The 13,876-nt window shown below is 38.9% G+C and overlaps 1 protein-coding gene across 4 annotated transcripts; it reads left to right on the plus strand.

Annotated features, from left to right (window-relative positions):
* The first annotated feature begins 1,529 nt into the window (after positions 1–1,529).
* LOC107590558 (2',3'-cyclic-nucleotide 3'-phosphodiesterase-like) lies at positions 1,530–6,821 on the plus strand. 4 transcript variants are annotated; one of them, XM_016279378.1, is made up of 6 exons: positions 1,532–1,754; positions 3,423–3,679; positions 3,713–3,970; positions 4,263–4,443; positions 4,532–4,659; positions 5,584–6,821. In XM_016279378.1, the coding sequence occupies exons 2-6, from the start codon at positions 3,443–3,445 to the stop codon at positions 6,049–6,051; spliced, it is 1,272 nt and encodes a 423-aa protein (XP_016134864.1). In that variant the 5' UTR covers positions 1,532–1,754; positions 3,423–3,442; the 3' UTR covers positions 6,052–6,821. The 4 variants fall into 4 exon arrangements, with proteins under 4 accessions (XP_016134861.1, XP_016134862.1, XP_016134864.1 ...); XM_016279375.1 differs by lacking the exon at positions 3,713–3,970 and having other exon boundaries at positions 1,530–1,754; positions 3,423–3,704; positions 3,997–4,443; XM_016279376.1 differs by lacking the exon at positions 3,713–3,970 and having other exon boundaries at positions 1,530–1,754; positions 3,423–3,697; positions 3,990–4,443.
* The last annotated feature ends 7,055 nt before the right edge of the window (positions 6,822–13,876 follow it).

Below are 13,876 nucleotides of genomic sequence, written 5' to 3' on the forward strand. Positions count from 1 at the left end.
TGCATAAATTACATTTGTCTGAAATGCTTGTATTGACACATTTTGCACTCTGCCTATGGTAAAACTGTGCTGTTCAGTTTTGTGAAGGAGGGCCACTGGTAGGAAGCTTTTTAGCTGTGTTTATGATAAATAACAGTCACTGTAAAATATGTATTTTAGGTATGGAAATGACATATTTTGAGTGTTGATATTTGGGATATGGTCATTATGCTACTTTGGGCACTACGTTAACCACCAACCAACAACACTCCATCCCGCCCGAACCCACTGTCCTCTTTTTGGAAAACTAAATATGTGACCCTGGACCACAAAACCAGTCTTAAGTCGCTGGGGTATATTTGCAGCAATAGCCAAAAAAAACATTGTATGGGTCAAAATTATCGATTTTTCTTTTATGCCAAAAATCATTAGGATATTAAGTAAAGATCATGTTCCACGAAGATATTTTGTAAATTTCCTACCGTAAATATATCTAAACTTAATTTTTGATTAGTAATATGCATTGCTAAGAACTGCATTTGGACAAATTTAAAGGCGATTTTCTCAATATTTAGATTTTTTTTTTTTTGCACCCTCAGATTCCAGATTTTCATATATTTTTCAATAGTTGTATCTCAGCCAAATATTGTCCTATCCTAACAAATCATATCCTAACAAACCATACATCAATGGAAAGCTTATTTATTCAGCTTTCAGATGATGTATAAATCTCAATTTCGAAAAATTGACCCTTTTGACTGGGTTTTGTGGTCCATGGTCACAGATATGGTCACCGTACTTTACTGAGTCTGCTTGTGCGAGGCTTGAAAAAATTGATACATTTGTTTGCCACCTTGTCTTTTTCAAAGATTGTTGCAATACATTTACGCAGTAGGCAAATCAAATGTAAAGGTTTGAATTCCTTTAATGGCCTACTGAATATCTGTTCTCAGTCAGTGACAGTGTATCAAAATGGAAACAGTTTGCTTTACAAGTAGCCTATACACAATGCGTTTGGGGGCGATTGTTTTACAAGAATGTTGACTTTTTAAACGAATTCTAAACTTCTGTGAAGTTTATTATATATAAACAATTACATTTTTTTGGGGGGGGGCGCAAAGTTTCGCAAAATTCCGCAACGCAGTCTACTTTCACGCCGCTATTACGCATAGCTAAACACCAAATATATACATTTTATATTTTTAAATTTTTTTAACGTAACACAATTTTTGTGATATATTTGTGATGTGCAAATATTTGATAGAGTGATGAATAATAAAAAGTACTTTAATGCTTTATTAACGGCAATCGCGACTTCTGTTCGTTGGCGTCTAAAAACAGCGTAAAACAGACCCCCAACCTATAATTTGCATCATATGCTAACTTAAAGGACTTACAGTTTTTAAACTTAAGATCAACTTAATCATTGATATGAAATTAAAGGTAAGACTGAACTGTATTAATGGAGTAATTAAACCACATGATAATTGATGAGCAGTATGATGAGACAAAACAATCCGGGTGCTGACGTGCACTGCGAGGCGGGAGCGCGCTCTGTTGCCTCTCCCTTCCGTGTCCGCGCTCTCGTGCACGCAGGGAGCGTGCTCAAGTGCCATTGGTTTCCGTTTTGTTTCCTGATTATTGCTAGTGCTCGGCCAGGCGGGGGTTCTGCGCAGCGCTCTGGAGAAACGTGGAATTTGGCTGTACGGCGCTTTGAACCTTCAGCCTCGGAAAACGGTGACAGCTTTTCATACATCTACCAACGCTGAACTCAAGTGAGTTGCATTTACGCTGATCACTGACTGTTATGTTTTAATCTTGTAGATCGTATTTGCAACAAGTAAGTTTGGTTATGCAAATCAAAAACTTTATCGAAAACAAATATTTTAGATGTAACAAATAATTGGTGTTTCTGACATGTGCTTTCTTTCCCAGCTGCGCTAGGCATTGCCACCCTGATTTGTTTTGTCTGCATGCAGCGTGGCTGGGGCACTGCCACTCCCCGAATCCATGGCTTTGCATTGTTACCGTTAATTAACGGGTTCGCTTATTTGGTCATATTCATCTACGAGCCTTTATAGATTTAGACATTCATTTAATGAAGTGTAGTCCGCGTTACTTTTAAATCGGCGCACAATTTTTCCACTAAGTTGTCTAAATTCGTGTGCGCAATGTCGCTAAAGCTAGTACCGTTATAAGAGCGTAACGCGTGAGCTCAGCTTGATGCTGTTTGAGTGAATCTATTGGGCGTTTTGGGTTTTCTTTTGTCTTCCATAGATTAGGCGGCGTGTACGAATCTAATTTGGTCGCACAAAGGCTGCGTGAGAATCAAAATCCAGTGAGCTGCCTACTGGAAAGCAATTGGGCACCAGACACATTGAAATGACTCGGAACGTGTTTACTTCCCAGAAATGCTGTCTAAGTAGGCAGCACACTTGATATTAAGACACCGCCACAAAGAAGTGGCCCAAATGAAGTGCAGGTGTTAGTGTCTCACGACTCACTGCTGGGCTCCTGTTTTTCACATGCTTTCATCAGAACCTGGAACGTGCCCAAGGTTAAATTAAAGCTTTGTTGGTGTAAAATCGGGCCACTGCATAGAGAAGTTAACAGTTAGTGGCAGTATGTTGTAAAGGTGCCTTTTGAACCCATTAGCTGGGAATTGTCGCCTGGCTGATATGAAGGTTTGCCATTTGATTAAGCTGTGAAGATTTGCATTGCTCTATAAAATGGGGAACAGATGTATTTTGGCCAGAAGGTGATGACGACAACTGGTTTCACAATGAAAAAGTCATTTGACATCTGATGACTCGAAAGCACAACCTAATCATCTGGGCTACAGCTGAACTTCTGCTTATTAATCTGAAATCTAACATTAGGAGACCGCGACATAACGGTGCAAAGTATCGTTAAAACCGAAGACTCCAAGCATACAGAGTTTCTGTGGTTTACTTGCAAAAAAAAAAAAAGAGTAATATGGATAAAAAGCAAAGGAGTAATGTGTAGGCCAGAGAAAAAGCAGCTCATGCATTGGCAGTCTCATGCCTACTCCGATTTCACTAGAAATGCACAGTGGTGTTTTATTTCAAATGAATCCGAGTGTGCATTGGTCTAAACAGAGCAGTGGTTTTCAGATTTGCTCGAAAGGACGAGAGCTGGACTCTGTACAGAGGTTGCAGAACTCAAATATGCAGTTGTGGGTAGTAAAATTGAAGTTTCCAAGTGCCTACGTACTGTGAAGGGTCTGAAGAAGTGGTCATTTTAACTGCCATGTTCAGGTGGATAGTTTCTGTTAATCTTTACCAAGCGTTCCTGGAGCTGCCTGTCATTTAACCACTTGTTCACATTTGCATGCAGTTCTCACACTATTCATCTCATGTACAGCGTAATCTCTAGTAAAATGCATTCACACTCACTCTTGCCAAATATACCTTGTTTATCAGAAGCGGCCTGCTGTGTAGCAATGGAAGCTGAACAGAATCGGGAAGTTCCAGAGGCTGTTGCTGAGACACAGGAAGCGGCGGTGCAACAAGAGGAGAAATCGGAGCCTAGGTCTGAAGAGGTGGCACCTTCAGAACCAGCAGATCCTCCAAAAGCAGCCCGTAAACCAGAGAAGACCCCAGAGAACGAGCCTTTGGCTGGGGAATTGCCAGAAAAGGAGAAAGCGACAGACTCTGAAGCACCTCCTGCCAGACCATCTGAACCCGAGGTGGCTCTGGAAAAATCTCCTAAGGAAACCCCGGCTGCCGAGTCTTCTGAGAAACCTCCTGAGCCAGAACAGCAGAAGAAGTCTGAGGAGCCACAGGTTCAAGTGAATTCTGAACCTGAGAAGCAGGAGGAAGAAGCTGTGAAAGAGGTAGAGCCTAAGAAAGAGGAGTCTGCCAAAGAGGCAGAGTCCAAACCCACTGCTGTGAATGAAGCCATGCCAGAAGAATCTGATAAAGGTGAGGAGACAAAGACAGAAGGAGGAGAGGATAAGGTACAACCAGAGGCTGATGGAGTTCAATCAGGAAAAATCTCCTAAGGAAACCCCGGCTGCCGAGTCTTCTGAGAAACCTCCTGAGCCAGAACAGCAGAAGAAGTCTGAGGAGCCACAGGTTCAAGTGAATTCTGAACCTGAGAAGCAGGAGGAAGAAGCTGTGAAAGAGGTAGAACCTAAGAAAGAGGAGTCTGCCAAAGAGGCAGAGTCCAAACCCACTGCTGTGAATGAAGCCATGCCAGAAGAATCTGATAAAGGTGAGGAGACCAAGACAGAAGGAGGAGAGGATAAGGTACAACCAGAGGCTGATGGAGTTCAAGCTGAGCCTCCAAAAGAGGCCGAGACCAAGCCGAAAGAGCCAGAGCTGCCTTTGTTCTTTGGCTGGTTCCTGCTTCCAGAGGAAGAGGAACGAATTAAGTGTGCAACCATGGACTTTCTCAAGACCCTGGACACTTTGGAGGCCTTCAAAGAACACATCAGTGAATGTGAGTGGACTGTGTAAACAAATACACTTGTGTTTCTCCTCCGAGTTGGTGTGTTTGTAGTGCTGATTTTATTTAATTTTTTTCCCAGTTACTGGTGAGGCGGAAAAAGAAGTGGATCTTGAGCAGTATTTCCAGAACCCATTGCACCTCCACTGTACTACAAAGTTCTGTGATTATGGGAAAGCAGAGGGGGCAAAAGAGTATGCAGAGCTACAGGTTAGTTTTCCACACAAGCCGTTTTCTTAGATGTGTCATATCATGTAGTGCAAATGTATGTGCTCCGATGTGTTTTTGGAATCAGATCCCTGCTTGAATATAATATAATTGCAGTCAATAACTAATATTCTGGCAAAAATGTCTATCTTGTTTTCCAGTATAAAATATTACATATGTAATTTTACAGTTGAAAATCAGTCATCATAATATTGATGGCGGAACCCCCTTTATATTATCAGCTTCTAATATCAACAAATTCAGACCAATACTGATAATTAAATATTACTAATATCTGCCAATACTTGTATGGTATCTAATATGTAACATTCCCTGAAAATTTGTTAGTGATGATTGTCAAATCTGTCCTTTAAGTGTCTGAAACGTGCTATATTGATAACACTTTACAATTCAAATTAAACAATCAATGAGAGATCATGAACTTACAATAGATTTATAATTATCATCTTGTTCATTTTTGTTTTTTGTCTATTCTTTATCTCGATTTTTAATGTTTATTTACCTTTTGTAGCTGACTTGACCCTTTTCTTGCCATGATAATTTATTAGCATATGGCATATTTATTAGTTTATTTTGCACAATTTAAAAAATATATATGAAGGAAATTGCAAGACAATAACTTTTTTTATACAGTGCCAGGAGAAGCTGAAATCCCATAAGGGCTTATTTAAAGCCTCCACCTAAACAACATGTTCACAAAATTATTAGGAGAACTAAATCAAAATGCCGAAATATAATGACATCCAACAAAATATATATATATATAACAAATCAATAATAAAAAATGTGAATGTAGATTAATAAATGCTGAAATTGTTTATTAGTAGTTCATGAAACCGAATGCATTAATGTTAATAAAACCAAAATATTAATACAGTACGTATTTGGCCATATTTTGTCTTGCAGGTGGTCAAGGAATCACTTGCCAAGTCTGATGAGCTTTCCGTCACTGCTCTCATAGTGACCCCTCGTATATTTGGGGCCCGTGTGGCTTTGACGGAAACCCAGATGAAGCTGTGGCCCGAGGGAGAGGACAAAGAAGGGGTCGCTCCAGCCCTCATGCCCAGTGTTGAGGCTCTTCCAATGGGTAGCCGTGCCCACGTCACATTAGGCTGCTCGGCAGGCGTGGAGGCGGTTCAGACCGGTTTGGATTTGCTGGAGATACTGGCTCTGCAGAAAGAGGGCAAGGAGGGCACCCAGGTCGAGATGGACTTGGGTACTTTGTCCTACCTAAGCGAGGGCCGTTGGTTCCTCACCCTGAGGGAACCGATTACTGCAGACACCACCTTCTCTAGCTTCTCCGATGACAAGCCCACCAATGACCAGGGCAAAAAGGATGGAGAGAAGAAAAAGAAAAAGTGTACCATTCTGTGAGGAGGAGGAGGAGAAGAGGGGGGGGGGGTGGAGACATTTTTCCTAAGGGCTCCGGCCCTCGGTTGGCTGAGGATGATGTGTTTTTGCATGTGTGTAGGTGGATTGCGTGTATGATTCGCAGCTTTAGTGTGTGCACAGGGATGGCTTGGGATGATTTGGCAGGTAGTGTGAGACCAGACGTTCCAAAGTGGCCTGCTGGCTCCCGGCTTTCTGTTAGCTGGTGCCTTTTTTCCTTTTGCCTGGCAACACAAGCTCCGAGGCCTTAGTATCTGCCTTAAGGTCATGGATCACTCTGCGTTAGGTGCTAGTTCGCATGGCTTTTTGGCCGCCACACCATCCTTGTTCCCTTTACACAGGTACATTCATGATCAGTCTTCCTTACACGTGACACTCATGTAGAACACTTTATAGATTTAGCACAACTTTACTGGTTTGATTAACTGATTTATACTCTGTTCCAGCTCAGTTTTTGTTGATTAGTCTAGGTGCAGTTTCAAATTCAGTTTGAGGCTGTATTTTTAGAAGGTTTGCATTCTAAATTTACATTTAGATCTTCGATTTCATGAAATGGAGCATTTTGATCCTTCATCACAGGAAGTTTTGGTATGGAGTATAAATTTGTTAGTTTAGTATGTGGTTCTTCGGGGTCCCTCTCTTTCTTCAGCCTTTGTGGAGCTGATCATTTCCAAGAATTCATGCTGCATCGTTGTTATAATCTTACCGATAGTGATCTGTTGTGTGTGTGTGCATGCCTTTTGCCAAAAAAAAAAGACCTTGTTAATCTCTCACAATCGCGTAAAATTCACCAAGGTTTTTCTTTTTATTGAATACATCAAAACATCTCTGACATGTTTTTAGGCTAAAATGTGTGTGTGTCTGTCTGTGTATGAAATAGTGTTCTGTCATAAACTTATCGTTTACACAGTGTTGGTCAGACCATCGGAGACCCCTTCATTTGCTGAATTTACAGCCTGTCACGTTGGATGAGAAATGCCTGTACTTCTCTTCATTATATCTGTACGATCAGCTCTTTCATAAACCAGTATGTTCACGTGTGCTAGTAAATTTACTCTCTCTCATTCATATCAATGAAAAAAAAATTTGCTCTAAATACTGTGACAAGAATCTTTCTGGTGCCTTCCTCTTCTGTAGGTTTCTAGATGGCCGAAGCCATGCTTCTCGTAGGTCTGACATCAAGGCACTAATTTTTTGCACTTACCTTGTTTTTCATTTGCTTTTGTACACTTAATAAAGAATGTGCTTGGCTCTGATAACCCTGGCTTTCTGTTCTTGCTGTAAGTGTATTCATTTCTTGTTTTTAGGATTTCAGTTTTGTTAGCTCCTAATTAAGGATGTGCATGTAATTATTTATTCCAAATGGGTGGTTTCATGCTCATTCCACTTCAAATAGTTTCAACCTTTACCCAAACTTGCCAATGTGTAACTGCAGCTGAAGTTTGGTTCCTAATCAGAACCAGTTTCTGGTTTCATAGGAAATGTAATTCTTTAAAATGCAGGGGAAGTAACTATAGTTTAAGTGGCTTATGAATATACATCATCTTAATTATTGACAGCATAAGCCTCTTTCTATTCATAGTTCATTCAATGTGACTCAGTGTTCTGCTTTTGCCAGTAGGTGGCGGTTGTCTCCACTAAAAGCTTCTAGATGGAGCACAATAGTCATGCTGCTGCAGCTCAAGAGCTAGTGAGTTGACCAACCAGAGGCGAGAATATGTTGGTTTTGTCTTTGTATAAATAATCCCTCCCACATATATTTATCTCTCTCGGACATGCAATATTTTATTTGTATCAGCATATCAGGCGATCATTTCCTGCCAAGTCTTATTTCTCTAAATATGTAGCGGATGTGTGTTTTTATTTATATATATATATATATATATATATATATATATATATATGCATGCGTGTGTGTTTTCACAACTGTGCAGGCTTTAACAATTTGGAGCCAGAAGATAAAATAACTTCATACAGCTAATGATTTTCTTGCAACTGGACACTGACCCTGTAGACCTTATTCAGGTGTAAACAGCTGTGACTTTCAGACTTTACAATGGCACACACGGTGTAAAACCACGTAATTTTCACATTAATATTTCAAAAATGAAATACCACTACCCTGACTAAGATCTATGCCACGCTGGTAAACTTGTGGTCTCCAAACTGACTTATCAGAGTCTTGCTTCTGCAAACACTGTTGACATCCAGTGATCAATGCTTATGTTTCTATTTAAAGCCTGTACTGTCTGTTTTGTGATTTCAGGTTGAGTCATGTCTCCTGGCTAGAGCTTTTCAAACCCATTAACTGATGCTGCTATGGACAGAGGAGCCAAACAGTGCATTAGCAACAGCCAGTGCGGCAGTGCCCTTTGTAAAGGCCAATTAATTCACCTGAAAAGCTCCGATTTTATCTGACGTGGAGCATTAGATATGGAGCTAATTTAATTTTAAATGACTCCTGTGCAAAAGACGGGAATGTGCTGCCTGGCTTTGAGAAAGCCTCTGAATTTGTGTATATTGATTAATGATTCAGTCTTTGGTTAGCAAATGTGAGCATTATTTTGTGAAAATAATGGTTGTTGTTTTCTGATTATAATTTATAAGTGATTAAAGTGATTATAAATTAAATACTCTAATTATTACAATATGACCTGCATACGTGACCAGACTGTGCGTGCAGTATGGCGCAATTGCTAGCAATGATTGTTTGCTTGTCTGGCAAAATAGAAATAATTGTGACAATTTTAGAAATCGCCACTTTCAAAAGTCGGTCCACATTGCACATTCGGGTCATTTTCCGTCCGGTCCGATGAATCGTTCACTGTTCGAGTGGGCGTGGCCTCGGATCACAGCGGATGGCGAGAGCCAATCAGAGACAGAAGAAATCAGCCAAGGCCATCGTCAGATGTCGGCGTAGAGAAAACATGAAAGGCTGAAAGCGCAGTGAAAGAGGGAGCGAGCGAGCGAGCGAGCAGCCACGCTTTCTGGAGGAAAAAGTGTCTCCTGCAACCATATCTCGCCTGTCAACACTCTCAGCCAGACTCTGTACACTAGGAGCTTCCTGAAAGGAGAAAACCTGCTAGAAGCGTTAGAAGTGCATGCACTGGTAAGTGACTTAACCTCAGCGTACTAGTAGCCTAATTAGGGATGGGCGTATCGATCCTAAGTATCGATATATCGATACTGACGCGAGTATCGAAAGTATCGATACTCAAACTAAAAATATCGATACTAAGGTGTGTTTTATTTACCAGTGATTTCGTTTATTTAAAATAATAATAATAATAATAATGCGTACAAATGCATTGAATTGAACAAATAACCTTTGTTCGCAAGTAATTGTGTAGGATAGAATTATTTTCCTGCTCATCTGAACACACGCAAATGTTGCAAGACAGAACTAATCAATCACAGAGAGCGTTCACTCACTGCTGACAGCGCATTCAAACAGGGCTGCGTTTCCCAAAAGTATCATAAGAAAGCATTAAAGCTTTTGGGAACGGCAGCCCTGAGCAATGCTTATCAGAGGACAGAAAAAAACATATGTTTGAGTTATTTCACAATAAACAAATCGTAGCCTACATAGTTTGTACAATTACATTTATTTAAATTGAACGTTGAAAGATAATATAGATCATGTTCTATTCAGTAATGTTAATAGAAATCATACACTGTCAGAACAAAAAGGTTGCATTTTATGGATGCAACAGCCGGTCACTGGCAGTCCCTTATGATAATGAACCATGGTTTTACTAAAGTGACCATAGTTCAACTGTAGTATTTGTAGATTTGAATCATGTGTAAACAAAAACACATTTGAACCATGTGCAAACAAAAATATAACCTAATAAATTACAATTAAGGCGTATTGAATGTTAAAATGTGTTTTAAACAAAGTTAAGTGGTTATCATTACCCATTTTACTCTTAGTAATTTAATAATTTAATACATTTCATCATTTAAAAGTTTAGTTCAGAAGTATCGTATCGGTATCGGTATCGACGATACTGCCTTGAAAAATATCGGTATCGTATCGAAAACAAAATAAGTGGTATCGCCCATCCCTACTAGTAATATAAACAGTGGATACTGAAAGCAGTCTCTCATTTGCAAGTACATTTAGCGAAAATAAGAAACAGAAAATATATAAACGTACAGTGACACAGCTCTTTCTGCCCAAAACACTGTTTGGATCAGGGTGACGAACTCTAGCTTAGCTTGTCTACATGTTATTTTGATCATGAAAATCAGTCATACGTTACAGACCCGTACGTTTTACCTGTAATTTAAATGAATGAATGGCTTCGTTAACACCTTTCACATATACGGAAGTGTAAAATGCGTTTTATGTTCTTCAAAAACAAAACAAAACACACAAGAAGCTTTAAAAGAAATGAATTAAATTCAGCTCATTTCCTTTAGTTAATTAGAGTCTAGGCTGGAGACAAGATGATACTCCTTAACTTACCAGTATTTATTTTGTCTAATATTATCTTTCAATTATTAGTATGTAATTAAATAGTGACCAGTATGATTTTTGGTTTCACTAGTTGCTATTAATTAGATTTGGCACTTGCACACTGCTACTAGTTCCATCAGAGACTGATACCTAATTCAATTAGTCACCAGTGCATATTGCAGTTGTTACTAGTCAATTAGTCACATGTGCTTTAGACACTAGTACTTATTCCCTTGCTACTAGTCACTATCCCAGTATTACCAAGCAACTATTCCATTGGTATAGTGACTAGTAGCAAAGGAATTAGTATTTTGTGAGTAGTTACTAGTGAAACGAGTGGATTACTTGCTAGTGATTAAAAGATAAAAAGTACTAGTAGCATAACTAACATACGGATTAGTTTGACAGGAGGAATAAATGTTTAAATGGATTTCTGTAGTCAGGAATTTAATTAAAGCAAATTAAAGTGAATCAGCTTTTGGATGAAGCATTATATAAGCTTGAGCTCAAATAATGAAGATCCATCCATGCTTTAGATCAGGGGACTCCAACCTTATTTCATTCGAGAGCTACTTTTTAAAAATAAAAGTGTCTGAGAGCTACCCATACTTAAATCTCTTAAATAATGTATCAGTTCAAACAAGTTATACACAGTATTGTTAAAATGTGCTGGAAAAAGTACTGATACACAACCTGAAATCATTTTATGTAGAAAAACATCAAATAAAATTAGCAGCACTATGCACTTTTTGTTTGCACAAACATTGAAATAAAAACCTTAAAAACGTTGTCTGGATTTTAAACTAGCAAAAAAAATATTCATAACATATTATCTACTGACATGTTCTGCATGTTCAAGTAAAGTTTTGACCCAAAAAAGTTTTATAAAATGATAAACCTCACATTTCAGCCTTGAAATATTTTGTGAAAAGGATGTGTCAGAATGATAAATTATATTTTATCTCCTCCATAAACAGTTCTACATAAGCTACTATTCATTAAAAATCTCAACACTTCGGATAACAAGGTAGCCTATTTTCCATCGACCGGTTAAGATTTACTACAAAAATGTGGTCTGCTTTTTGCGTTAGTCTGGACAAAATTGGCAGACAGGCTGAAGGAAAATGTAGATCCACTGTCTGAGAGCAGGGGCTGGTTGCATAAAAGGCTTAGACTTGTCTTAAAAGTTAGTCATCTAAAAAAAATTAAGACTGCTCGTAACTTTTTTTGAAACGCTTACATAAAAATGTAGCTTGGCCTAACTTGAATCTGAAAAATAGCCTAAGAATTCTTGCCGCTTGGCTAACTGCTAGTTGTTCAAACTAGTTCTTAGCCACTATGTTAAGACAGTGTCTTAAGTTTATGCAACTGGCCCCAGGTGGCGCTTATGGAACAACAGAAATAGAGCCATTTCCCTGGTAACCTCTGTTAACAAAGCAGCGCTGCGCTTGCTTTATTGCGCATTGCACAGAGGGAAGATGAAAAGCAAATGCCATCAAAACTTTTCTGAAAACAGTCGGTTCCCCCTTATGCATTCATACAATTCATTCAATTATACGTTCTTTCATATAATTTCTCTCAGCAGTCTGCCTTTAGTCATGTTTTCACACAAAACGTAACCTACTCTGCGTGAGACTCTTACTAACTTTGCTTAACGCTAAGCAGGATTTACCACAATTTTTTCAAATCGCGATAATCAAATATGGATTTAATGATAATTAAAATATGAAATAGGATAATTAAGACAACCTCAGGGCAGATATGTCAAGAACAAGAACGTCTTGGTGCGCTACCTCCAATCAGGCCACGAGCTAACTTACTTGAGACCCCCGCTTTAGATAAATAGAGATCAGCAAAGATAGAAATAAGATTTTATAACACCCGTCATAAACATTGCAATTTTGTCTTTAGCGTTATTATAATGTAACAGGTCTTATACGCATGTTTGAATCAGATATATGTGTTGGGTTAGTGTGGAGTGCAATGAGATCAATATCTTGACTGTGAAATCCCCCGCTCCTCCCCGCATCCTTCCAGTGTGATGAATGATACTGCTGCTGTTTTGTGAGTGAGGGAAACACAGTTATAAATCAGCTGCGTCGCTACTAGTGTGATGCACAAGCCCTTAGCTGTGCAGTGCAGTATGAACGTGTGTGCATGCAACTGGCCATCACTTACAGAAAAATAAGGACACCATTAGTCTTCCAGCCACTTCTATCAAACCTCTACAATTAATCCAAAATGCCGCTGCAAGATTAATCTTTAGTGAGCCGAAAAGAACGCATGTCACACCTCTGATCATCAATTTGCACTGGCTACCAGTAGTTGCTCGCATTAAATTCAAGGCATTAATGTTTGCCTACAAAACCACCACTGGCTCTGCACCCATTTACCTAAATTCATTACTTCAGCGTTATGTGCCCTCTAGAAGCTTGCGTTCTGCAAGTGAACGGCGTATTATTGTGCCATCTAAAAGAGGCACAAAATCACTTTCACTGACTTTTTCATTAACTGTTCCCTCCTGGTGGAATGACCTGCCCAAATCAATCCGAGCAGCTGAGTCCTTAACCATCTTCAAGAAACGACTAAAAACACATCTGTTCCACCTTTATTTGACCCTCTAACTCTAACACTTTCTATTCTATTTTAATTCTACTTGATCTATATTTTTCATCTTTTTTATAAAAAAAAACAAACAAACACTAGCTTTCTATTTTTTCAATTCTATCTTCTTGTTTTTCTTTGTGTGTGTGTGTGTAATATGTATATACACACCTTGCTACGTGTACTGCGTTAGGCTAACCGAGACTTGTCATTTGCACTTATATATTGTTGCTCTTTTGTTAGTTTTGACTGCTTTTATTGTCCTCATTTGTAAGTCGCTTTGGATAAAAGCGTCTGCTAAATGACTAAATGTAATTACCATCTGATGCCATTACCGTACCCTTGTAAATGGGGTCATATCAGGTCACTGGTAATTCTGCGTGCAGTAGGATCAATACTACTAAAACACTCTGCAGCGGTAATATAGGAAAGTACATGACACATCAGTCTCTGTAGCTGAGACTATCTACTGAATCCACATTCCAGACTAACCCATAGTTTTCTTTAGGCGGGTGTAGATCCTCCTTTATGTTCTTTATGCCAGAATCCATTATCTTTAAACTATTACAATCCATCAAAATGTGCTTCAAAGTCTGTCAGAACTCATTATTTTTCTGTTGACGTTTATGGAAAGATTTTTAAATGAAGTAAGGCCAGATTTAGTTTTAGAGTTTTTATCTAAGATCAAATTAAAAAACTTAATTTAACTTAACTAACCTCGTTCTCACAATGAATATAGCGAAG

Source organism: Sinocyclocheilus grahami, unplaced genomic scaffold (genome assembly GCF_001515645.1).
Source record: "Sinocyclocheilus grahami isolate Dianchi unplaced genomic scaffold, SAMN03320097.WGS_v1.1 scaffold130.1, whole genome shotgun sequence".
Taxonomy (NCBI): domain Eukaryota; kingdom Metazoa; phylum Chordata; class Actinopteri; order Cypriniformes; family Cyprinidae; genus Sinocyclocheilus; species Sinocyclocheilus grahami.

Coding starts and splice junctions, on each gene's coding strand:
- LOC107590558 (XM_016279375.1), top strand. CDS start 3,443: ATGGAAGCTGAACAGAATCGGGAAGTTCCAGAGGCTGTTGCTGAGACA. Junction 3,705..3,996: donor CGAGGTGGCTCTGGAAAAAT/CTCCTAAGGAAA, acceptor ATCAGGAAAAAT/CTCCTAAGGAAACCCCGGCT. Junction 4,660..5,583: donor AAGAGTATGCAGAGCTACAG/GTTAGTTTTCCA, acceptor TTTGTCTTGCAG/GTGGTCAAGGAATCACTTGC.